At 47.2% G+C, this 27,709-nt stretch overlaps 1 protein-coding gene across 1 annotated transcript in view; it reads left to right on the top strand.

Annotated features, from left to right (window-relative positions):
- The window catches only part of LOC146871135 (uncharacterized), a 651,196-nt gene that overhangs the window by 445,069 nt on the left and 178,418 nt on the right, over positions 1-27,709 (top strand). The window contains 3 exon segments of the mRNA XM_085646175.1: positions 3,302-3,326; positions 23,332-23,379; positions 25,423-25,520. Coding sequence (XP_085502301.1) covers positions 3,302-3,326; positions 23,332-23,379; positions 25,423-25,520 — 171 coding nt within the window.

The raw sequence follows: 27,709 nt of genomic DNA, 5'->3' as shown, positions 1-27,709 counted from the left end.
CAGACCGAACAGCTAAACAGACAGCTCAGACCCCACTAGACATGACAAAGTTACAGGTTCAATAAGTGTCCAAAGCCATGACAGTTAGGGATCCTTCCAAGGATGTACAAGACATACAGACACATGCTACTATAGATGAATTAAAGAAATGGTCGGAACAAGGAGGGGTACTGACTTATCAGGGTTGGATGAATAAGGGCAAATCCACATGGTTTCTTCCTGATTCGATGGTACAAGTGATTATAAATACCGCACATAGTCCTGCACACTTAGGAGAGAAAGCAATGATAGATAGCTTACAGAATATATGGTTCAACAAGCACCTGCGTGCAGCAGCGAAACAAAAGGTCAGAACATGTATGATCTGTTGCCAATTCAATCCAGGTAAAGGCATTCCGATGGAACAAGGTGGATTCCATCCACCTGACCACCCTTTTGAAGTGCTCCAAATGGATTATATCCAAATAAACAGATGTAGAGGTTACAAATATGTCCTGGTACTAATGAAGCAGGTGTCCCTTCTGTTAGGGTATACCTGGAAATTCCATTGTGTGCGACATCCTGAAGCAGCAGGCCTTGTAGAAAGACATAATCAGACATTAAAAATTTGCGCAGACAAAGGTGTAGATTGGATGGTAGCCCTGCCGGTTGCCCTCTTTTACATGCGAATGGTAGCTCATTCTAGAACAGGCTTATCTCCCTATGAAGTGGTCTTTGGTAGACCACCAAATATGTGGGGCACTCCAATGCCTAAAAGATTATTGATGTTGATAATAACATGCTGACAGATTACCTGGCTTCCTTGATGTCTGCACTACTCTCTTGTTGTTCGCAGGTTGCTGCCGCCTTCCCTGACAACACCCAGGTCAAAGAATACTCCATCGCTCCTGGATGGAAGGTGCCAAAGTCAGTGCTCTGGACCACGGGGACGGCCGTTAAAGTCAAAGGGCGGAAAAGATGGTTGCACCTTCACCACTCTTTTACAAAGGAAAAAGACTTTGAACTTGGATTTTGGATTTTGAACACCATTTTCTAGAGGAGACTCCCCAGCAGTTTCCACAAAGCTAAACTTAGATCTAAAAAGTCAGAACCCGTTTGATCAATTAAGTCCACTAGGTGGTGAAGCGGTTGAACATGTATTCTGGCTTGCATAAGATCTTGGACAATAATATTGATAAAAAAGAGCAAGATGTGCATCACGATAATATGTATCAGCTTAATACTACATGCTATTTTTCCTCCTATTGCCTCACTCTTATACTCCTCCACTAATGATACCATAAAGCACACATTTAGTGATCTGCCCTCCTATGAGCTATCATATCGACTTGCCTTACGCAACAATACCTTTATTCAGATGCTGCACCATTCACATCAGACTAGGAATGCTACAGACTGCTGGGTCTGTGGCCGACTCCCCCCCTATCAGAACTATAAGGGAGTTTTGCCCCTCTTTCTCTATCCGTTCACACACAATGGCTCCTGTGGAGCATGGTTTAGTTTGATTAATTCCCTAGATTCGAATTCCGCAGTTTATCAAGACAACTGGGTATGGGGAAACCTGAACTTAGTTTTGCTTAAAGTCTGCTACCCTAACAAGGAGGGACTTCCCAAAAGAACAGGAACTGATCTAGAAAATGAAGTATATGGATTAGGTAATTTTACACTTAACCTCATGATCCTGAACGTTGAATCTGAAGCTACACCAATCTTGCCCGCCATGTCCGTATTCCCAGTAAAAGGGGAATTATGTATAAGAAAGAATGGCTCCATACACATGGGCCATAGTAAATGCACCACTGTAATAAAATTCAGTGATCAAGGCAAGTCTACATTTAGAGCTTCTCGTCATTCCTACTTTATATGTGGCCAGACCGCATATATACGCCTACCTCTAGATTGGGATGGTACCTGCTACATCGGATTCCTTTTGCCACCTGTTTTCCTAGCTCCTCCTGATTATCATAGAAATACTCATTTAGTACACAATAGAGAACGGAGAGATCTCCCAATAGTCGATTACACTGAGACAGCATGGGAAAAATACACAGATTTCAATAAAGGTCTCTTTCCCTATATAGGTACAGTTACCAATAGTAAGCTGATACGTAGATTAACCAGAACCCTTGAAGCAGTAGTGAACGAAACTATTTCCGCCTTAGGCAATTTAACAGAAGAGCAGTCTGCTATGCGGATTGTTGTGCTTCAAAATCGTCTTGTCCTTGACGTTATCCTGGCCGATAGGGGCGGAGCTTGTAGGGTCATCGGATCAAGCTGTTGCATTTTCATACCAGAAAATTCGCCATCTGTATATAAAGCCATAACTCGCCTTCATAAGATTGTAAGCCAGATACACCAGAATCCAGGCACCTGGACTTGGTCCGGTTGGTTTTGGAGTGTATTATCTACCTTTGGACGGAGGGTCCTATCCTTCCTAGGTATTGGCTTTCTCATACTATTCAGTTGCTGCTTATGCCTACAATGTGGACCAGCGATTTGTGGTCTGTGTGCCACATCGTGTATTCCACCACCAAAATTTCATTCATCCCGGAAGAAAAAAGAAGAACAAATGATGTTATATGAACAGATCAACGGATTGATGAAGATTGATATCTCTTAAGGGCAAGTAGGGGACAAGGAGGGAATGTGGAAATATGGATTTTTATGATCAGTTATGTCCCCTATCTTGGACCCCAACGGTTTCATGTATAAATCACAAGTACATGTATGTTCCCTCCAGTTCCAGTTATGAAGACGCAAACACTTGTGCGTCCACCGTCAACATGTCCTCTTTCAGATCCGCCATGAATGGGCCGGATATTCTATTTCTAAGTATGAAAGGCCACCGGCTTTATATGGTTCATTTATCCCATTTTTCAGTCCAGGCGAGTAGGCCCTGATTCTGCCGTTAAGCCTTTTCCTGCCTTCTGCCTCTGAAAGCTCCAGTCTGAGCTCGCATCTGTATCCATGAACTTTGTCCTATTCCCTGCGCGGCTAACGGTGCCTGACTCCAGCCTGTTGCCTGCCAAAAACTGTATTTCACCTTCGAGATTATCTGCTCCGCTCCCTACCCAATGCATTCCTGTCTAGTAGTTTAAGTAAACATTCTTCCAGCTATCGAGCAAAGGGCCCGGCTTCTCTGTCTTTATGCAAGTAATTCATAGCCCTGTTACTATGGAAGATTTCTGCCCTCGCATCTAGTGTAGACACTTAGACGCTTGTACACGCACTCACAGTCAGTATAGAATAGATTTTGTTCGAGAGACCTTTCTTTTTGGATAACATAGTTCTTTAAACATAGGATGTTAGATATGATTTGGGATTAGGTTCACATAACCCCAGACTTTTGTCTCCACATGTAGAGCTAAATGTCAAGTCCCTTTCTCCCTCTAGTTGCACGTCTATCACACGTCATGCGACTGCGCACGCATCTCTGCCAAATATTTCTGCTGACATTGCAGGATTCTCCAGGTATCCACCCACACATGACAAATTACCCATTATCATCAAGTGGACGCCCACATGGACGCCCACCTTCACGCCTACTTACACGCCCACATGCTCTTATCTCATTCTCTCTTGCTCTTTTGCTTACGTACAATTGAGAAATGTATATATACTGTACTCTGTGAATAATGTTTTGAGAATATTGAGAATACTTTTGAGTCCCTTTCCAGATCCTTTTTTGGTGATGGTAATATTCTCCCTTTGACTCGAGTTATTGGAATAAAGCCCTTTTTGAACCTGATACCACAGACTCAGCCTCTTGCTTTATGCATGATCCTATTGATATTCTGAAAAATTCTGAGAGCGTAATATTTTATTTACCACAGTCCGAAGGCTCAAAAGCACCCTGCACCCAGCTGCCCGAGTGGCCCTGGCAGTGCAACTTCTACACCTACCTACTTTCCCACTTGCCCTGAGTAAGTGACCAGGAGCCCAGCTCCCACAGCCGCGTGGCTTGCTAGTCAGCAGCCACCAACCAAGGCCCCCCTATCCCTCATAGGATAACATTGGGCCTAACTCTCTCTGCACCCGGCCGCCCTAGAGTCGCTGAGGGGGAACCAACTGTACCTACCTGACCCTGGGGGACCCCTGAGTCTATGCCCAGAACCTCAACTCTGCCAGTTGAGTACTTACCTTTAAACCGATAACTCTATTTTCTTCATATGGTAACATTGACTGGCTTTTTCCTGAAATTTCTTTTAAGTGTGGACTTTTCAAATCTTAAAATATTCACCAAAAATCAGCAGAGTAATGAAAACAAAAATACTCACCTGCTCTTAGGTGAGCTCCCAGTGCTGGATCTTGGTGCCCAGCACTGACTCTGAAAAATACTTACAACTGTGCTGGTCAGTATCTCAATTTTCTCCCATAGGAAATCATTGACTGTTTGTCTGTGAAATTTCTTCTAAGTGTCAGTTTCTGCAATCTTTAAATATTCTTTAAAAATCGTATAATATCTGAAAACGTAATTACTTACCTGTTTTGGATAAAGGTCCCAGTACTGAGTCTAGGTACCCAGTACTGGATTACAAAAGTAACGAGAACATACTGTACCTGCAACTTGAATTTTCTTCCATAGGGAATCATTGACTGTTTTCTCTGAAATATTTTCTCAGTGTCATCTTTTAAAATAGCTAAATATTGTTTAAAAATCATCACAGTAATTAAGTCGACTTTTATCACTTGATTCTAAGTACTGTCCCAGGACTGAATCTAGGATCCAGTCCTGGAATTCCAAAACTAATCCTAAAAGTAATCTGTTACAAATAACTTGAAATTTCCATTGAGCTGAATGCATTATTGTGTTTAAAATAGTGTTGCGTATTGCAACCACTTGTAACTGTTTACAAAAGTCAATTGCATATTGCAAAAGTATTTATATAAAGCATCTCATTCTGAGAAAGTATATTTTAACGCCAAGTGTTGATTCTAAAATAAAAACAAGCATATATTTTTTATATATAAACCATTGGCCTAGAGTCCAATTATTGAGTGTGTGAGACCATTTGCTGACTGAGTGTGTACAACAAATGCTTTACACTGTCCTCTGATACTGCCTTACTGCTCGACCAAGCTACCACTCTAGAGAGTAAGGTTATATCTAACTTTAGCCTCTGCCAAACCCTTGGGGACTGTGGACTCTGTACACCCTGTACCTATTAAGAAACAGTATATACAGAGCCACTTTCTCACATTGGTGGATCAGCGGTGGGATACAAACTTGCATTTGTTGGACTACTTGGTTACTATCTGATCACACGACAGAACTCGTAAAATTGCCTTTAGAATTCTGATTGGTCTTTTCCAAAATTACTAAAAGTCTTGCTAGGGCCTTGTTTAAGTCCCATTAGAATTTTAGAAAAATAAGTCACTATGGTCAGGGTAGAGGATTAGAACTGTCAGGTTAGAATGACTCAAACAAACCCAGCTGTTAGTGACAATAATAACATGGACCTGGTGGAGGAGCTCGACCTCACACCTTACTTACACTTGTCTTTCAAGGAATTGAGGTCCCTATACAAACTTAAAAATTTACCATTGGCTGAGTATGCTAAGGACCACCAATCTGAACATGGTGATGGCTAGTCAGATGAGGAAGGGGAAGAAGCGGAGGTTGACAATAACCCCCCCCCCCCCCATACTATCCCCTAGGGAGGAGAGGGCACCCATACCCTTCAATCCAAGAATTAGCATCTGGGCACCTAGAGATCACACAGGTGACTCTGGTACCAGAGAGATCACTGGGGGACCCACCAGTGAAGAGGACAGCCTTGTGACGCTGGCCAGAAGATTAGAGCTAGAGTCCAGGCTCCTGGCTCTAGAAAAAGAAAGGAGAGAGATGGGTTTAGCACCCATCAATGGTGGCAGCAATAATAAAAATAAGAATACGGAGGAAACTTCTGACCTTAAAATCCCCAAAGGGATTGTCCCTAAATTTGAGGAAGGTGATGATATCACCAAATTGTTCACAGCCTTTGAGAGGGCTTGTGATATCAGAAAAGTAAAGAAACCTCTCTGGGGGGCACTCCTGTGGGAACTGTTCTCTGGTAACTGCAGAGACAGGCTTCTGACCCTCTCTGGGCCAGAAGCAGGATCCTATGACCTCATGAAGAGAGCTCTGATTGAGGGATTTTGATTCACCACTGAGGAGTATAGAATTAGAATCAGGGGGACTCACAAAACCCAGACCCAGTCCTGGATTGATTTTGTAGACTTCTCAGTGAAGACACTGGATGGTTGGTTAGCTGGACATGGTGTGCAGGATTTTACTGGATTGTACAATTTATTCATGAAGGAACATATATTAAGTAACTGCACAAATGAAAAGTTGCATCAGCATTTGGTAGACCTAGGTCTAATTTCTCCCCAAGAATTGGGAAAGAAGGGAGACCACTGGGTCAAGACTAGGGTGACAAGGACAGCCACTGGGGGTGACCAAAAGAAAGTGGTCACAAAACCTCCCCAGGGGAAAGGTGGTGAGAATCCCCAAGATAAAAAGTCTGAGTCTACCAAAGGGCCCCAAAAACCTGTTCAGGTGGGTGGGACCCAAGCTACTCCCTATGTGCCTCAACCCTATAGGGGGAAGAACTATGATCCCTTAAAGGCCTGGTGTAATAACTGTAAGAGGTCAGGACACCTAACTGTAGACAAATCTTGCCCCCACAACAAAGCCCCTAAGGCACCCAGTACAGCTACTCCTGGGGCAACAAGTATACAAATGGGATCAGAGGTGTACCCTCAGCAAATCTGGGAACACACTGAAGCAAGTCTAGTCTCCTTGGGAGAAGTGGAGTTTGCCACTGTAGCTGTGTGGCCCCCCGAACTTAAAGAAATACTTACAGTACACCTGGGTGTATGGAACTAGGGTAAGCTCTGAGGGATACAGGTGCCAGTGTCACTATGGTGAAAGACACACTGGTTTCCCCTGAGCAATACTTGATTGGGAAGTCTTACCCAGTCACCAACGCTGACAGTGTCACCACTAGTCATCCCATGGCCATGGTGACATTAGGCTGGGGGGGGGGGGGGGGGGGGTTACTGGCCTGGAACAGGTAGTGGTCTCTCCAAAGTTGCCAGCTGCATGTCTGCTTGGAAATGATCTGGAAACCTCAGCCTGGGCTGAGGTTGAGCTAAAGGCCCATGCAGCCATGCTGGGCATCCCTGAACTGGTGTGTGTACAAACCAGAGCAAGAGGGAGGGTGAAAAGGTAGGTCTGGAGCCTGAAATAATGGCCCAACCAACCAAGAGAAAAGGTAAGACGACTGGGGAGCCAGCTTCTACACAGCAAAACATTCAGGACCCCTCTCCACAGGGAGAGGATTTGGATACCCCTGAGGGAACGGAGTCCATGGAGCTTGACCCTTACCAGGTTGAACTCTTGGGCCCAGGGGGACCCTCTAGGTAAGAGCTGTGCCAGGGTCAGCGAGACTGGCCCACTCTTGAAAGCCTGAGGCAGCAAGCTGTTTCAGAAGCAAGGGGAGATGTCAGTGGTACCCACAGAGCTTATTGGGAAGAGGGATTACTGTATGCTGAGGCAAGAAACCCCACTCCTGGAGCCACCAGGAGGGTGGTAGTGCCACAGAAGTACAGGGAGTTCCTCCTAACTTTGGCCCATGACACCCCCCTAGCTGGACATCTGGGGCAATCCAAAACTTGGGAAAGGCTAGTGAGTCACTTTTACTGGCCCCAGATGCACCAAAAGGTGAAGGAGTTTGTCAGCTCCTGTGTTACCTGGCAAGCCAGTGGTAAGACAGGTGGCCACCCAAAGGCCCCACTTATCCCACTACCAGTGGTGGGGGTACCCTATGAAAGGGTAGGAGTGGACATTGTGGGTCCACTTGAACCTCCCACAGCCTCAGGGAACACATTTATACTAGTGGTAGTAGAGCATGCTACCAGGTACCCTGAAGCAATTTCACTTAGGACTACTACAGCTCCTGCAGTAGCCAAGGCCCTCCTGGGTGTCTTCACCAGGGTAGGGTTTCCTAAGGAGGTGGTTTCAGACAGAGGTTCCAACTTCATGTCTGCTTACCTAACACACATGTGGAAGGATTGTGGAGTGCTGTACAAGTTTACTACACCCTACCACCCACAAACCAATGGCCGTGTTGAGAGATTCAACAAGACATTGAAAGGTATGATCATGGGTCTCCCTGAAAAACTCAAAAGGAGATGGGATGTCCTGTTAAAAATGCCTGCTTTTCGCTTACAGGGAAGTACCACAGAAGGAAGTAGGTTTCTCCCTCTTTGAACTTCTGTTTGGTAATCCTGTAAGGGGACCACTTTGTCTTGTAAAAGAGGGCTGGTAGAGGCCTCTTCAAGAGCCCAAACAAGACATAGTGGACTATGTGCTTGGCCTAAGGTCCAGAATGGCTGAGTACATGGAAACAGCATCCAAGAACCTTGAGGCCAGCCAGGAGCTCCAGAAGCACTGGTATGACCAAAAAGCTGCCATGGTTGAATTTCAACCTGGGCAACAGGTGTGGGGTTTGGAGCCAGTGGCACCAAGGGCTCTCCAAGATAAATGGAGTGGCCCTTACCCTATCCTAGAAAGAAAGAGTGAGGTCACCTATCTAGTTGACCGGGGCACTAGCAGGACACCCAAGAGGGTCATCCATGTGAACCGCCTCAAGCTCTACAATGACAGGGCTGACATCACCATGCTGATGGTGACTGATGAGGAGCAGGAAGCAGAGAGTGAACCTCTCCCTGACCTCCTCTCCTACAGCCCAAAAGATGGGTCAGTAGATGGTGTGATCTTCTCAGACACCCTCTCTGCCCAACAGCAGACTGACTGCAAGCAAGTCTTGCAGCAGTATGCTTGCCTCTTTTCCCTGACCCCTGGTCTGACAAACTGGTGTACCCACGATGTGGACACTGGTGACAGCAAGATGTTGGAGTTAGGGGTCATTGAACCCTCTGAGAGCCCCTGGGCCAGCCCAGTGGTTCTGGTCCCCAAACCTCATCAACAAGGTGAAAAGAGAGAGATGAGGTTCTGTGTGGACTATAGAGGGCTTAACTCTGTCACCAAGACAGATGCTCACCCTATCCCAAGAGCAGATGAGCTGATAGATAAATTAGGGGCTGCCCAATTCCTCAGTACCTTTGACTTAACTGCAGGGTACTGGCAGATTGGCATGGCCCCAGGGGCAAAAGAAAAGACAGCATTCTCCACCCCTGATGGGCATTATCTGGGTTAAAGAATGCCCCTGCCACTTTCCAGAGGCTGGTGAACCATGTCCTGGCTGGGCTGGAGTCCTTTAGTGCAGCTTATCTTGATGATATTGCTGTCTTTAGCTCCACCTGGCAGGATCACCTGATCCACCTTGGAAAAGTTTTAGAGGCTCTGCACAATGCAGGTCTCACTATCAGGGCATCCAAATGCCAGATAGGGCAGGGCACTGTGGTGTACTTGGGCCACCTTGTAGTTGGAGGCCAGGTACAGCCCTTACAACCCAAGATCCAGGCCATCATGGACTGGATATCTCCAACAACCCAGACCCAAGTCAGGGCATTCCTTGGCTTGACTGGGTACTACAGGAGGTTTGTGAAGGGGTATGGGTCCATTGTGACCCCCCTCACAGAACTCACCTCCAAGAAGATGCCCAAGAAGGTTAATTGGACAGTTAGTTGCCAAAAGGCTTTTGACACCCTAAAAGAAGCAATGTGCTCAGCACCAATTCTAAAAGCTCCAGATTATGCCAAGCAGTTCATAGTGCAGACTGATGCCTGTGAGCTAGGGATAGGAGCGGTCCTATCCCAGACCAATGATGAAGGCCAAGACCAACCTGTTGCTTTTATAAGCAGGAGGCTACTCCCCAGAGAGCAGCGTTGGAGTGCCCTTGAGAGGGAGGCCTTTGCTGTGGTTTGGTCCCTGAAGAAGTTGAGGCCATACCTGTTTGGTACTCACTTCCTGGTTCAAACTGACCACAGACCTCTCAGATGGCTAATGTAGATGAAAGGGGAAAATCCAAAACTACTAAGGTGGTCCATCTCCCTACAGGGAATGGACTTTGAAGTGGAACACAGACCAGGGAGTGCCCATGCCAATGCAGATAGACTTTCCAGGTTCTTCGACTTAGACAATGAAGACTCCATAGGCCAAGGTTAGTCTCATCACCTTTCGTTGGGGGGTTGTGTGAGAAAGTGCCATCTTTATTGCATGGTATGCCCCCACTTTTTGCTGAATTGCTGAATGTACTTTGACTGAGTGTGCCCTGAACTCCTGCCAATCAGGTGCCCAGGGCCTATGTTCCTTCCCTAAAACAAGCAAAACTCAAATTGGCAAACCCTGGCCACATGTCAGCCCCTGGTAAATGGTACCCTAGGTACCCAGGGCCTTGTGACCAGGGAAGGCCTCTAAGGGCTGCAGCACTCATTGTGCCACCCTTAGAGGCCCTGTACCCTTACACACGCACACTGCCTTTGCAGGCTGAGTGTTTGGGTGCAAGACAAAAACAAAGTCGACATGACACACATCCCTGTGTGCCATGCCCATCACCTACACTGGCATGGCATACATCAGCCACCCCTCTAGCTGGGTGCCTTATGCCAATGGTGTGGGCACAGGAACAGGAGCCCTGTGCCCCTACAGTGCCCATGTCCATTCCTGAGCACTGTAAGTGCAGTATTGCCATTTAAGAGTACATGGTGCTGAGAGCTCGTCAAACACGAGCTCCACAGCACCATAATGGCAACACTGAAGACTGAGAAGTTTGGTATCAAACTTCTCAGCACATTAAACCCACACTGATGCCAGTGTGGGATTTAATGTACCAAGCACCCCAGAGGGCATCTTAGAGATGCCCCCTTAAACCTAACCTACAATCCACGTCTTCTCTGAGGCTGCCTAGGCTGCCAACACAGCAGACATGTTGCTGGACCCCTGGGTAGGAGAGCCCCTGCTCTCCTGGGCCTGCAACAATGCACATCCTGGGCGAGGTGCTAAATCTCCTCCCCCAGGATGGGCAGGGGGAAGCTTCAAAGGCATGCCGCCTCTGTGAGCTTCCCCAGGCCACTGCAACCCCCCCACTCTGGTGGGAAGCTTTGGCCGGAAACCCCAAATAAGGACAGGGGATGTGCCAGCCTGCCAACCCCACCCCTCAGGTGGGGGGAGGCGAGGTGAAGCACATCTCCGGGCTCTCACCATCTTGAAGATGGGGAGCCCTACCCTATCAGGACTAGGCTACTGCCCCCCTCCCACAGGAGAGAGGCAGGATAGGGGGTGTACCCACCTCAGGACAGGGACCCATTGGTCCCTGCCCTTCACCTACCTCTAACGCCCCAAAATCTAGTATTTAGGGGCACCCTGAACCTTCCTTCCCCAGATTCCAGATTCAACACTACAAAGAAGAGCAAGAAGAAAGAAGACCTGCCCTGCAGCTGCTAAAAAGAGGAAGGCACCAACTGCTTTGGCCCCAGCCCTACCGGCCTGTCGACCCTCGAACCTGCTCCTGCTCCAACCCGGCATCTCTCTGTGGCCATCAACCTCACAAACCCCGGAGGAACTGGCTACCTTTTGGCTCTAAGCCCCTGGGACTCCCATGAGTAGAGGCTCTACTCAAAACCTACCTCTAATCCCTGGCAGCAGCCCAGAACCGCGAACCCAGCACACTCTGCACCAGCCAAGCCTGGCCAGTGCCGGAGTGGACAAAGACCACGAGGACGACCCCACGGCGACTGTGACCCCAAGTCCGGCACCCAAGGACCTCCCTCGACACTCCTGAAAGAGCCTGCAGCCTCAGAACAAGGTGCCCCCCCAACCGCGATCAACAGAGGGTAAGATTTCCCGACACCAAAAGGCACCCCTGCACGCGGCGCCCCGTGGCCCCCTGTGCCCAATCCCGGGGTACCTACCTATCCTCCAACTACCCAACTTACCTCTCGAAGTGGTGGTGGCACCTGAAGAATCCTCGTCCCCGAGCTTGCAGTCTTTTTCCAAACCGGAGATTTCCCATTGAAATAAATTGAGCGCCCGAAGGCTCAAAAGCACCCTGCACCCAGCCGCCCGAGTGGCCCTGGCAGTGCAACCTCTACACCTACCTACTTCCCCACTTGCCCTGAGTAAGTGACCAGGAGCCCAGCTCCCACAGCCGCGTGGCTTGCCAGTCAGCAGCCACCAACCAAGGCCCCCCCTATCCCTCGTAGGATAACATTGGGCCTAACTCTCTCTGCACCCGGCCGCCCTAGAGTCGCTGAGGGTGAACCAACTGTACCTACCTGACCCTGGGGGACCCCTAAGTCTATGCCCAGAACCTCAACCCTGCCAGTCGAGTACTTACCCTTAAACCGATAACTCTATTTTTCTCATAGGGTAACATTGACTGGCTTTTTCCTGAAATTTCTTCTAAGTGTGGACTTTTCAAATCTTAAAATATTCACCAAAAATCAGCCGAGTAGCGAACACGAAATTACTCACCTGCTCTTAGGTGAGCTCCCAGTGCTGGATCTTGGTGCCCAGCACTGACTCTGAAAAATACTTACAACTGTACTTACCCGTAACCCAATTTTCTTCCATAGGAAATCATTGACTGTTTTTCTGTGAAATTTCTTCTAAGTGTCGATTTCTGCAATCTTTAAATATTCTTTAAAAATTGTATAATATCTGAAAACGTAATTACTTACCTGTTTTGGATAAAGGTCCCAGTACTGAGTCTAGGCACCCAGTACTGGATTACAAAATTAACGAGAACATACTGTACCTGCAACTTGAATTTTCTTCCATAGGGAATCATTGACTGTTTTCTCTGAAATATTTTCTCAGTGTCAACTTTTAAAATAGCTCAATATTGTTTAAAAATCATTACAGTAATTAAGTCGACTTTCATCACTTGATTCTGAGTACTAACTGTTTACAAAAGTCAATTGCATATTGCAAAAGAATTTATATGAAACATCTCATTCTGAGAAAGTATATTTTAAATCCAAGTGTTGGTTCTAAAATAAAACAAGCCTATATTTTTTTATATATAAACCATTGGCCTAGAGTTCAGTTATTGAGTGTCAGTCAGTCAGTCAAAATTCCTTTATTCGATAAATTAATATCATAAAAGACACATATACAATCCTAACAAACACAATTAAAAAACTTTGAGTAATACACACAGTGCATGCAATGAGTACCGATCATAATATGACCTATTCCATATTCAAATATAAATAGTGTAAAAACTACAAATATAAAAATTGTACGTTAAATGTTAAAAAATAATCTAATTTAAAACCTTCAATGGGAAAACAAGTTTTTTCCTAATACGCATAGCAGCGACCAAGAAGCTTGCGACGTGAAACATAATTCGTGGGGTACTTAATTGCTGTAAATATACAAGAGCTGGCCTAACCTGTCTAAAACCCAGCTCCCTCAATATCGGGAGCAAAAACTTCCTCCTGCAATCCTTGTAAAAACTACAGAACATAAAAAAGTGTAGAGTATCCTGTCTCAAACAATTATCACATTTGCAGGGTTCTGCACAATCCACAGGGCACCAGGTTTTAAAAAAGCCCAGAGAAAAGTGCGCCAGGTTAAACCTAAATCTGATTAGGAGATACCGATGGTATTGGGCATTAACAACAATCAGATATGGTTCAGGACCAGAGGAACTAATCAGGGCATAATTAGCTCTGACTATTGGCTTTGTCATTTCTAGCTCCTCACGTTCAAAGGAGAATAAGGTCTCAAGGGCAGTTTTGGTCAATGCAAGATCCTTCTTCGTAATGGTTTCTGGCGATCGGAAGAGGGCCTCGCGTCCTATCTTTTGAAACCCAGATTTTATGTATGCCAACCATGCTATTTTATTTACATTGTCCAGTTTTAAGCAATTATTTAATATTGCATGGTTTAATGTAATTTCTTTATTTAGCCAAATCGTGAGCCAGTAAAGGAGAGGAGCAATTCTAATCAGGTCAGTCACAAAACCAATCCCCACTTCCGTATGTATAGAAAAAGTCGGAGTGGACTGTGGGACAGAAAGGGTGTCTCTAAGGAACTTATTTTCAATAACCTGTATTTTATTATGATTGGTATACCCCCATATCTGACATCCATACGTAGCGACAGCTAAACATTTTGCATCGTATACTTTTAGTAGGGCTACAACTGGTCTAGCCCCTAATCTTTTAGCAAAGCCTCTGACTCCCGAGACTGTCCTAGCAAATGCCACACTCGGGCTATTGATTTGTGGGTTCCAAGTGCCCTTTTCATCAAAAATCACCCCTAAGTTATTGAGTGTGTGAGACCATTTGCTGACTGAGTGTGTACAACAAATGCTTTACACTGTCCTCTGATACTGCCTTACTGCTCGACCAAGCTACCACTTTAGAGAGTAAGGTTATATCTAACTTTAGCCTCTGTCAAACCCTTGGGGACTGTGGACTCTGTACACCCTGTACCTATTAAGGAACAGTATATACAGAGCCACTTTCTCACAGTGGGGGCATACCATGCAAAAAAGAGGGCACTTTCTCACAGCAAGCACTTATCTCAGGTAGTTGTTCTCTGGACCAATCCTAAATCCTAAAGCCACCTTTTAAATATAGTCAGACTATAGAGCTCCAGTCTACTCTCAGCAGCCAGATTCAATAGTGGAAAGAGCTCTACACGATAGATGTTAGAAGAGCTCTTAATTACATTGACAGGACCTAGCCTTTTCGTAATTCAAACCAGTTCTTTGTATGCTTTGCAGAACCTCACTAGCGTCATTCCATCTCCAAGGCAGGTAAAGCTAGATGGATAGTCAACTGCATCCGAACCTGCTAACACACAGAAAGCCGGTTCTGCCTAGGGTACACTCCACCCGCAACTATGGGCAACCATGGCTGTCTTGGGGGCGTGGCTTAGCCGGCTGCAAAATGGCCGCACCCTGAGTAGGCTCTGCTGGCCAAGCCTAAAATCCTTTACCATCCTGCAGACATCTCTCCCATCACCACTCTGAACCCGCGCCATTGCCACTCACCTGACCTTGTGGCAGGGTTTGAGCCCACTCCAGCTTTACTGGGCCGTGCTTCGTCGCTGCGTGTGCCCTGGGCCTGGGCTCAGCTCAGATCTGGAGCCGACCTCGCACTCCTGATCTGGGACCAGACATCTGCTCAACGCAGTACTGCCTCTCCACGACCATCGGAGCCGGTAGGTGCCGCTGCTGCAGGGGCGCACTGCGGCGGGGCTGGGGGCGCGCCTGTCATACCACCCGACCCGGCCTATATGCTCCCGGGCGCCATCCTCCTCCCACAGGCGCCCGCGGTTCAGGCCTCTCACATCGGGCCTGGCGAAGCAGGCGGCGCGCTCTACTTGCCTCCCCTGTTGCGTGCTGGCCCGCTCCGGCAGCGGCCTCCGGCTCCCCGGCGCAAACAACCAGCGGCTGCTGAATCGGCCCTGCAGGCATATGGGCCTCACCTCTGCTGCCCGCTCGCCTTCTCTCCGCTTGCCACCTGCTGCTGTGGTCGGCGAGTGCAGTCACCCGCCGGCTCCTCCTCCTGGTCCTCCTCCTCTAGTGGGCCTAGCCGTCCGAGCCCCGCATGGTACCTCCTGCCTTTACTGTGCTGCTGCTCCCTTTGGCCTGCGTGCCTCTGGCCACACTTGCGCCTGTGCTGGCGCTGTTTCTCCGGCGACCCTGCTCACTATCAACGCTACCTGCTGCCATATCGCTCTGACCCGCCTACCTCAAGCCAGACTCTGCCGCCTCTCCCTTAGTTTGGCGTGTCAGCAGGTCGTCTGCTGCGGCCAACTGGTGCCAGACTGGTCGCCTGCAGAATTCTAGCCTCTCCTGCAGCCGGCCCACCTGTGTTTTGGTTCCAAACGACGTCGCAACTGCCTGCTGGGCCTGACCCTTCGCCGCTCTGCTGCTGGCCCGCCGCCCTTTGGGGACTTTGGTCTTCTCTTCGTACCTGTGACCTCTCCCCTGCTGCCTGGCTGCTCCTCTCACCGGTGGATCCTGCCATGGGGAGAACCGACTCCAAGCAGCCCAAGATCACCTTTGATCAGCGCCGCCAGACGCGCCAGGAGGGTGCCGGCGCAGACGGGAGTGACCCTCTGGTTCCATCTGAAATGGCGCAGTCCCGCGAGGACGATCTGAAGGCCATCATGCTGGACGTAAAATCCACCGTCATCAACATAGCGGCTCAGCTGGATCAATTGTCGGCCGGCCTGGACACGGTGAAGGCTCTGGTTGACTCCCACGATGCCAGACTCCTTCACGTTGAGACCAGGGTGTCTGACGCAGAAGACGCCGCTACTCAAGACCGCCAGAAACTGCTGAAGATGGACAAGATACTAGCTGTTATACGAGATAAGAACGAAGATTTGGAAGCGCGCTCTCGCAGGAGTAACCTTTAAATCACAGGAGTGCCAGAGTCTACCAACATCTCTCGCATGGAGGACTATGTGGAGCAATTGGCTCGTGAGCTCTTCGGTGACGTTCTTTCATCTGTTTTTATTTTTGAGCGAGCCCACTGCTCCCTTGGCCCCTGACCTGGCCCTGGCCCGCCTCATCATAGCCAAAATCTTGAACTTCAGGGACCGTGATGCCATCCTCCGGGCGGCCAGGGAAAAAGGGGAAATTCGCCACCAGGGTAACTCCCTCTCGTTCTACCCTGATTACACCATCGTGGTTCAGGCGGCACTCCGTGAGTTCCTACCGGCCAAATGGATCCTCCAGAAGCACGAGATCTCCTATTCACTGGCGTACCCGGCTAAACTGCGTGTTAAACAAGGCTCCAAGACTCTCACCTTTCCGGATCCGAGAGAGGCGCTGGCGTTCATTAAAAAACTTGACAGGTCCCACCGCTCTTTGCCTGCCAACTCCCAAGCAGCTGCTGATGATAACCTCACTGACAATGACTAACCTGTTCTCCAAGCATTGATTTTATACTCTTTTTCAGGCCTGTAATTAACATTAAGACCAGTGGGTTCATGCTGCCTCCTAGGTCATTTTCGCTCACCTCTTTGCCATTGACGTGTAGTTCCTTCATTCCTGGATGTCTATTCCTGTTTGCTGTTACTTACGGCCTGGCCACACTGTCTCTCTGGCAGGGGCATATGCTGGGCGTCGCCATGCCCCCACGGGATAATTTCCATCACGGACACAGATTTTTCCCTTCCCAGTTGTGGGTCCCTGGGGTGGGTTTGGGTGGTACCTTAGCCTGATTGGGGGGTTGGTGTGGGTGTGGGGTGGTGGGTTCTCCTGGGGTGTTATTGTTTTGGGGGAGGGTTCAGGGGTTTGGGTGTTTGGGGTTTGGGGTCCGTGGCCTCCTTATGTGGCCTTGTTGTTCCTTCTTGCAAATTCTTTTGACCAGGGCCTTTTCGTGACCCGATTTCCTCCCTATGCTTTCTAGATGCTTGCTAAGGGGATTGTTTTGCTTGTATTGTTGGCCTATCTTGAGGATTTTGTTGTATATCTGATTGTACCATGCTGAGATGTTCCCATGATTATTGCATTGCTTTCTTCTCTCATTTTCCATTGCACCGTTCATTACAGATGCACGCAGCACCTGCTCTCTGTGTCACTGCTTTCGAGCACGCGCACAACCTCACTCCTCCGATCCAGCCTCCTGGACAACTATCTGCACGACGCGTGGCATCCTGCTCACCCTGCTGTGTGTGAGTGCACATGTGTCACTGGTTCTCGTGGCTGCTGGTCCCGACTGGACTTATGGATTACTACTCCGAACGTATTGGTCTGGCTAACTTCGGTTGATCATATGGCGCGCACTCTCTCCGACCATGCTCCCGTTCGCCTATCCCTCCGTCCACATTTTGGGAGGGGTTTAAGAATGTAATCCTTGGGGAATGTATCTACAAGCAATCTGGTGTTCTACGTTACATCCGCGGCACTCTGAATAGAATTGAAAGGGAGATCAAACTGCTGGACGCTTCCCATGCCCAGAACCCGCATGCTGATACACTTGCTCAGATATGCGGTAAACTGACTGAATTTGCAGACGAGGCGGATAGAGAACTGGCGTTGCTCAGTAGAGAGGCGCGGGCGCGTCGCTTCGGTGAGGGCGATCGCCCTGGGAAAACTCTTGATAATCTCCTTTGTCAGCCTCGCGCAGCATCGTATATCACCGCCCTTAATACAGACAACAACATTTTCGCCAAACTGCTTGCTTCCCGTCTCCTTCCGCTTTTGCCACTCATTGCCCAGTTTTATCCCCGGTCACGCCACCTCTCACAACCTCCGGACCATTTTCTCCGTCCTTCATCAAATCAAACCGTCTCTTCCGGCAGTGTCAGCCTTGCTCGATGCCACCAAGGCCTTCGACCCCTTGGAATGGCCCTTCTTGTTTTACCTCCGACCTAGGCAAGACCAAGGATACTGCTTCTCACACCCCACCTTCGGGCAAGGTAAAGAAGCCTACTAAGCCTTCCGGCAGCTCGGGCTCGAGCCAGCCTACCAGCGGTACCGAAAAACACCCTTCAGCACCGAAGAAAAGATCGGCCTCCATCTCCACACCGAACCCAGTACCAAAGCCTTCGGTGTCGAAACCTGCCCTTCCGGTGCCGACCAAACATCACAAGGCCCTCGGCACCGACACTCCCGTGCCGAAGCCTTCTTCGGCACCGACCAAAAAAGCGGAGGTCCCAAAGAAGCACGGCTTAGACAAGCCTAAAAAGCCGTCGGCCCCGAAAACTTCGGCGCCGACCGAACAACCAGTGTCGCAAGAACTTTTCACACTGACACTCACCAAGGATCCAAAAACTGGACATTTGACATTGTCTACAAAAAAGAGACACTTGGACAAACCAGCTCCACCTCCACCTCCAAAGAGGAAAGACACTGCTACCTCCCCTTTCAGAGTGCCTTCCCCTCCTCCTCCACCTCCTCCACCCTCCCCACCTCCACCCTCTCCACCTCCGCCTCATCGTTCCCCAACCTTGTCTCCTATCCCAGACGATTTAGGAGACCCATATTATGATCCAGCAGATGTGCCACAAGACCCCACCCCTACTGGATCACCAGACCCATGGGACGACTATAATAATCCGGACATCCCAGATGTCCCACAGGATGACCTTTACCCATCTAGGCCAGCCCCACCTGAAGATTCCTTAGGTTTTCACCACCTATTACAAAGGGCGGCACACTGCCACGGGGTGGAGTTACATACTGACCCAGTGGAGGAAGATTTTCTCCTAGACACCTTTGACAAGTCACATAGGTCTACTGCCATCCTACCTATGTTAAAGGGAGTGATTAAACATGCACCGGAGGTCTTTAAAGACCCAGTCAGGGCCAGGGTCCTAAACCCCCGTATAGAGAAGAAATACAAAGCCGCCCCCACAGACCCTTCATACATTAAAGGCCCTGCACCATTAGATTCCCTAGTGGTATCTACAGCTAGGAAGCGCTCAAATTCTCAGGCGTCAGGCGAAGCACCACCACCTGACAAAGAGTCCAAGCTCCTAGACGCGTCAGGGAAGCGCACTGTATTACAAGCCGCCAACATATGGCGTATCGCCAACACGCAAGCGCTATTGGCCAGATACGACAGGGCGCATTAAGATGAGTTAGAGGCCATCATGCACCATCTCCCTGAAAAATACAAGAACAGGGCTAATGAATTGATCCAAGAGGGAAAAATAATAACTAATACCTCTATTCGCTGTGCCCTAGATGCAGCAGATACAGCCTCCAGGGCCATAAACACCAGTGTCCTTCTCCGTCGCCATGCCTGGCTCAGAGTTTCAGGTTTTAAACCTGAGGTACAAGCCTCTATATTGAACCACCCATTCGACCAAGATCATCTATTTGGCCCAAAAGTTGATGAAGCCCTCGAAAAGATGAAAAAAGATACTGACACAGCGAAATCCATGGGAGCCCTACAGTCACACACTCCTAGGCGCTCCTTTCGCCGCTCTTCCTTTCGAGGCACGGGCAGAGGCTACTCCTCGGATAGTGCATCCACGTCGTACAAATCCCCTCCTCAATCTACCTTCACAAAGGGTTATCAAAGAGGCGGATACAGAGGCAATAATAATAAGGGCAGAGGCAAAACAAATACCGCCCGTTCTGCCGCACCTACTACCCAATGACTTTCCCCCGCTCCCTCCAGACCATTCCACTCCGGTCGGGGGCAGAATACAACATTTCCTTCACATCTGGGAGACAATCCCCTCAGACAGATGGGTGACCCAAATTATTCAGTCAGGGTATTGCCTAGAATACATTCAGACCATTTTCACATGGTAACCCTTCAACAGGTTCTTCCACTCCTCTCCCAGAACGATTTTCTCACCACTCTGGACTTGAAAGACGCATACTTTCACATCCCAGTACACCAGTCTCACAGAAAGTACCTCAGATTTGTGGTGGACGGGCAACACTACCAGTTCAAGGTGCTCCCGTTCGGGGTAACAACAGCACCAAGGGTATTCACCAAGTGCCTAGCAGTAGTGGCTGCACACCTCAGAAGACAGCACATTCACGTCTTCCCGTATCTGGACGACTGGCTAATAAAAGCCACGTCCTACGAACAATGTGTGCAACATACCGCCGCTACAGTCCAACTACTTCACCAGCTAGGTTTCACGGTGAACCATCAAAAATCCCACCTGGTACCATCACACACAAAACAATACCTCGGTGCCACCATAGACACCTCAAAAGCCATAGCCTATCCCAATCCTGCCAGGATTGCAAATATACAGGCTCTGCGTCAAAAATTCATATGTCAACACTCTCTCCCAGCAAGAGTGTTTATGCAACTGATAGGGATGATGGCCTCTTGCATCTTCATAGTGCCCCATGCAAGACTCCAGATGCGTCCACTCCAAGAGTGCTTAGCGCGCCAGTGGAACCAGGCCCAGGGACAACTGACAGATCTGGTGTTGGTAGACGGTCGCACCCATCGCTCTCTGCAGTGGTGGAACACCACAAACCTTTCCAGAGGTCGACCGTTCCTGGACCCGGTCCCACAAATAATCCTAACCGACGCATCGCTCTCCGGCTGGGGAGCTCATCTGTTACATCTCACAGCACATGGACGCCGCAACAGAAGTTACTCCACATCAACCATCTGGAGTTACTGGCAATCTTCCTCGCCCTAAAATCCCTCCAGACGCAGATTTCAGGCAAGGCAGTCCTCATTCGCACAGACATGACTGCCATGTACTACATTCAAAAACAGGGGGGCACACACTCTCCACAGCACTCTCAATTAGCACAGAGCATATGGAGATGGGCAATTCCACAAAAGATCTTTCTCCTGGCCCAACACGTCCCAGGAGTCCAAAACACCGTGGCAGATCTGCTCAGCAGACAGACGCAGCAGATCCACGAGTGGGAACTTCACCCACAGGTTCTTCACCCGTTCTTTCAGAAGTGGGGGCATCCACACATAGACCTATTCGCCACCCACGAAAACAAAAAATGCCCAAGCTTCGCCGCCAGATATCCACACCCATTGTCCAAAGGCAATGCGATATGGATGAACTGGTCAAACAAATTTGCATATGCTTTTCCACCTCTCCCACTAATTCTATTAGTGGTGCGAAAGCTACAACAGCATTCCCTAACACTGATCCTAGTAGCTCCAACATGGGCCAGACAACCGTGGTACACCACACTGCTGGAACTCTCAGTAGTACCACACCAAAAGCTACACCTCTCACCATGCCTCCTAACCCAGAACCATGGAGAGATCAGGCACCCGGACCCAGGTCAGCTCAACCTTGCGATCTGGCTCCTGAGGTCCTAGAATTCGGATACCTTAACCTTCCCCCTGATTGCATGAATATTATCAGGGAAGCTAGACGCCCTACTACTAGGGCATGCTATGCTGCAAAGTGGAAAAGATTTGTTGTTTACTGCCACAACAACACAATCAATCCTTTAAATGTATCCATACAGCACATCATATGTTACTTACTCCATCTACAAAGGTGTAACCTAGCATATACTTCCATTCGGTTACACCTCGCTGCAATTGCTGCTTATTTACAGAACAGGCAGCACCTATCACTTTTCAGAGTGCCTGCCATCAAGGCCTTTATGGAAGGCCTCAAAAGAGTAATTCCACCCAGAGTACCACCCTCACCTGTCTGGAACTTGAATATAGTTCTCACAAGGTTAATGGGACCCCCTTTCAAACCATTACATAAATGTGAGCTCCAATTTCTCACATGGAAAACAGCTTTTCTAGTGGCCATCACTTCCCTCAGAAGGGTTAGTGAAATACAAGCACTCACTATACAGGAACCTTTTCTCCAAATGCATCAGAACAAGGTTGTACTCCGCACCAACCCAAAATTTCTACCCAAAGTCATTTCTCCATTCCATCTAAACCAGTCGGTAGAATTACCAGTCTTTTTCTCACAACCTCAAACCGTTGCGGAAAGGGCTTTACACACATTGGATGTTAAAAGGGCTTTACTTTACTACATCCAAAGGACACAACCTTTCAGGAAAACCAAACCGCTATTTGTCTCCTTCTCTCCACCACATAAAGGCAACCCTATTTCTAAATCAGGGATAGCTAGGTGGATTGTAAAATGCATACAGATTTGCTACCACAAAGCAAAACGAACGCTATCTGTTCCCCCTAAAGCCCACTCTACAAGGAAGATAGGGGCTTCTATGGCTTTTCTAGGAAACATACCACTAGATGACATCTGCAAAGCAGCGACATGGTGAACACCGCACACTTTCACAAAACATTACTGTGTAGATGTGCAAACCAAGCAACAAGCTAGTGTGGGCCAGGCTGTACTACAAACACTGTTCCAAACAACTGCAACAGATGCCGGTGGTCGCCGCAAGGGTTGGGTACTGCTATATAATCTATGCACAGTGTATAATCTGCAGCTCATATGCCTTGAACGGAATATGCTACTTACCAGTATGCATCTGTTCTTGGCATGTAGAGCTGCAGATCTATACACGCCCACCCGCCTCCCCGGCTACCTGTATCCGTTCCAGTTTATCTTATTTAGATACAACGCACATGGGTTTCTTTCTTTTGAGGAGACTGAGTGGGTAGAGCTCAAACACTACCCAAACCCCTAACTAAATCTTAGGTTTTATTTCACTTTTCATATTTTTTAGAACTATTGATGTTTATGGTATGCAAACGTATGCTCTGCAAGGGTAGTGTTTGATTTACATTTTTACTGTGCTAATAGCTATATATGCACATTTGAGAGACCTACCTTCACTTTAGAATTTTGACTGAACGCGAATATGCATTGTCATAGCAATGATATTAACTTTGTTTTATTGTATAACTGAAGGGTGTGTACCTCTGTGAGATTTAAACCTTACAAGGTAAATATTAATGCTGTTGTTTAAAGCAGGTTTTGTTCAAATGTTTCTTTTCTCCCTCTACTGTTGACAGAATACCAGGTTCGATCGATTGCCAACCATGTGCGTCCAGACAGACAAAGTGCGTATAGATTTTTAATATTTCTCTTTAAGAACCAAAGATTCCATCTTGATTACTTTTTCTAAGCTGTTGGAAACACCCAACAACCTTTTTGTTCCTCAAAATTATATGCGTACCAGTTATGGCTTTCTTGTTATGAGTTGATATTTGTTACATAGACATGAAATCTTTCTTTATTTTAATGATTAACCTGCAGATAAACTTGACATTTTTATTTGGTGTTGTAGTTATTTATATAATATATAACACTCACTTTGTCTTGAGGTATTCGTTGCAACACAAAGGTACATTAATTTGCCTTGTACCGCAAAAAGCAAATCAATCATCAACTGGTGAATAATACTACTCTTTCCTGACCTCAAGTCCATGGTCATTCTAGCTGGTCTTTTACTCGTGACATTAGCAAAAGTAAAGCTTTGCGGCCATAAATCAAGAAATGTGACTTTAAGAAACAATATGGGCTCCCTTCAAAGTTACAGCAGCATTAGAGAGAGTGAGACAGTGAGAGAGAGAATGAGTGAGAGAGAGAATGAGTGAGAGAGAGAGAATGAGTGATTGAGAGAATGAGTGATTGAGAGAATGAGTGAGTGATTGAGAGAATGAGTGAGTGAGAGAGAATGAGTGAGTGAGAGAGAGAATGAGTGAGAGAGAGCGAGAATGAGTGAGAGAGAGCGAGAATGAGTGAGAGAGAGCGAGAATGAGTGAGAGAGAGAGAGAGAATGAGCGAGAGAGAGAGAGAGAGAATGAGAATGAATATGTGTGTATAAAGATAGATAAAGCACAATATTTGTTGTCATATAATGAACTCCTACCTGGCTCTGCAAATTATATATCTCAATATGATGTGTAGCTGATTTCTAGTTGTTGGTTTCATGAAACATTCAGCTGGTGTTTGGATTATGTGCGCACAAAAGGTGATGGGAGGAATGCTGGAAAATAGTCTAACCACTTGCAGTTGGGAAGGTAGTATTTCAACCCATTGGTTTTGTGTGCTGAATGTGCCACTCTATGTAAAGGCCTGTCTTTACCATCTTAGTACTGACCCGGCTTCTCATGGGAACAGTCTATCTCGAAATGTCAGGCAAGGTCTACCCACTCCCAACCTTTTGTGTATTGGATGTAATGCCCTAGGCGGCCGTGGATTTGCCCAGACGTGGGTCTTGTGCTCACTATGCCATTGGAACCAGGCTGCACGCAACTGAAGAGGCCCAAGTATACAGTAACTGGTCTTGGGTTGCTTGTGGTCTGGATCAGAGATGACCAGTCTTGGCAGATTAGGCTGGACTGTTCCTTTTGGAGCAGAACCAAGACTGATTTGCAAATTGCTGAGTCTGATCTGAGGTAGCATAGTGATTACAAATGATGGGTTGGAATGCTACCTGAGTAAGTGCCAGTGGTAAGACTATTTGCAAGCATGTCTACCATCACCTTTTGTGAGTTGCATTATGTATTGACCATCACATTCTTAATGTTTGTAATTCACTCAGTACAAGCAGCACTGGTGCTATTATTGGCTCTACAAATAGTAAAACTGACACCTTTTTAAACCCATGGCAGTATGATAGTTCTGTATTTTCTCTGGTCTTTCCCTTGTATTTAGACATATCAATACATTACACAGTGTATGTATTTTAGAGGTTGAGACAATTCAAGCTGGTGTTTTAGCCACCACCCTGTACCTCCGGACCGAAGCAGTTCTATGAATTTTGAAAACTTTTCTCATCTGGATTTGTAGCTGTTGTATATTATTGTAATGCACTGGTCGTCCATGCCTTCTTACTCTTTTAGTTGAAGTTCAGTAGAGAACATGAGCTAGCAGCATTGCTGTATAATATCTGCATGGTTAAGTTTATTTTTTACAGTCCGCCTGCCTTATGTTGTGCTGCAAGGATTGCATTTCCTATAGTATTGTCAGCTCAGATCCTCAGCACTAATGTTTAATATTGCTCACATTGTATTCTTATACTACTTTGGTGTGTGAATGATGGGTGTAGAGTAGGAAATAAATGTCTAACTAACCTCTGACATTTCTTGCCTTCTCAGCCCTCCTGTTCAGTGCAACGTTTCGAAAAAAGATTGAGAAGTTGGCTAGAGACATTCTGATTGACCCGATCCGAGTAGTGCAAGGAGATATTGGCGAGGTAATCTCAAAAGTTCTTCATTCCATTTACTTACCTCCTTTAGCACGTTTTCAGCTAATGCAATTTTTATATCTGGTTCCCAGTCAGAAAGCAGGTTAACATAAGCTGCAAGAGTCACTCAATGCAGGGCATTTTTTTCTCTCAAATTGTGAAAATATTAAATCGAGCTTAGGTTGAAAATTCAGAGGGATAGTTTCAAAGGCACACATCCTGGTATCAGAAAACACTTGCACCTATAAGAACTTCTCTGAGTAAATAATTTTAGGTTGTGATGCTGCAAAACATAGTGTCAGCATTGTTTACAGTGTTGATATTAAGTTGCACTGGTACTGGGGGATGTTTTGATAAATACCATGGAGACCAGGCAAATTTGAACTTAATTCCTTCAGGAACCATAACCCAATTAAGAGATTTGATGGTGAACAAAATGAAAACAATTCCCTTCGGGGTGATTATGGTCTTAAATCTCTGACTACTGATTAGGAGGCAGATCAGATGTGCCAGACATTACTTCAGGCTGAGAGTTTTCATAGAACATTCAAGCCAAAGGCTGCATGTTTAATAGAAGATGTAACGAGTGAGTGATGTTCACAAAAAGCATGAGTAGTGGCCAATGTCACTGTCTTGAACAATGTCTGCAATCTTTTGAAGGCCACAAGTGCTCACGTTGCCTTAATAGATCTGGAATAATGTCTCTGAGAAGCTCAAGCCCTGTGCCCTAAACTTTGGAAGCACAGTAGACTGTCTACTTGACAGATCTCAGCTGTCTTGTTTCCTAAAGATATTCCATAAACACATAGTTGCAGATTGAACGAGCTTGTCCTTTTTTTTTTTCCCACAGTTTTATATAGCGCAAACTTGACCTGAAGGCTGAAGGTATTGGGTATCAGAGCGCTTTACATAGCACCAGTTGCATTACATCAGGACACATTCATTTTTGTTAGGCACCGGTATATTAAGTGATTTGCCCAGAATCACAGGATGTTCAGCGTCAATGCCGAGACTCGAACCCAGATTTAAGGTCGACCGTCCTAGCCGTTAGGCCAACTCCTCCTCCCAAGGAAAAAAGGTAGAAACCATAAGTTCTTCATCGTAGTACCATATGCGTTGTAAATTAGGCAACCCATTGAGTTAATCTTTAGGAAATCCTTTGTAAGGTTGATACCAGAGTGGTTAACTAGTGCTGCAAGAATATCTGCAGGAAGAACAGTCTTTGAAAGTCCACTAATACCACATTTGCTCTGGTAAAATTTACGTGAGTTGCAAAGGGATGTCTTTTTGTCTGGTGACGTTCAGTTTTTCATTTGGGTTTTTTGGGGACTCCCCTACAGGCATTCTTGAACTCTGACATTGTACTGTGCCCAGTGTATATGCTCAGATTCAAAATTTCCTTTAAACCCGATTACCACTTGAAACTTTCTTCTAAGCCCATATTATATGTTGCATATGTGCACCCATGGCATGGAAAGATAAATGCTGCTTGTGGACTGCAGCACCTATTGTGCCATCCACTACAGTGGCATTGAAAACATGGTGTTCGAGGCATATGAGCTGCAGATTACACACTATACATTAATCGTCATCTGGTGTTGGGCCCGGATGTTTGCACTTGTTTTTGTCTTGGAAAGTCTTCGGAAGTCACGAGGTAGGTGACTCCTCCCTTGGATCATAGTGCGCATGGGCATCGGCTCCATCCTCCGATTGTTTTTTTCCGCTATCGGGCTCGGATGTGTTTCTCGCGCTCCATTTCGGAACCGTTAACGGTTTTCTCTTTCGACGCGCAATCCGTCCCTTCTCGACGGTATTGTCTCGAACGCGTTTTCCCAATCCACGTGACTCTTAACAGCTTCAAAGTCTTCAATTCCGTTCGCCGACGAAGGCCTTCGGGCCTACCTGGGCCTCATCTTCTGGCTCATGGAAAGGACACCATTCAAAAAGTGTCCTTGATGTGGGTCGAAGTTTCCCCACACCGACCTGCATGAGGGGTGCAATCTCTGCCTCTCACCGGAGCACGAGGCCAGTGACTGTCCAGCTTGCGCCTCCTTCCGCTCCAAGAAGACGATCCGGGACCGACGAGCTAGAAGAACAATGGCTCGTTCGTCATCTTCGATCCCCGATGACATCTTCCAAGAAGGCGTCGATGTGCCAGAGCAAGGGTGGGTTGAAGAAGGCCTCATCAGCGCCTCCGA

This window comes from Triturus cristatus, chromosome 1_1 (genome assembly GCF_964204655.1).
Source record: "Triturus cristatus chromosome 1_1, aTriCri1.1, whole genome shotgun sequence".
NCBI classification, from domain to species: domain Eukaryota; kingdom Metazoa; phylum Chordata; class Amphibia; order Caudata; family Salamandridae; genus Triturus; species Triturus cristatus.
The sequence above is the reverse complement of the archived record's forward strand: the minus strand, read 5'-3'. Positions and strand labels throughout refer to the sequence as shown.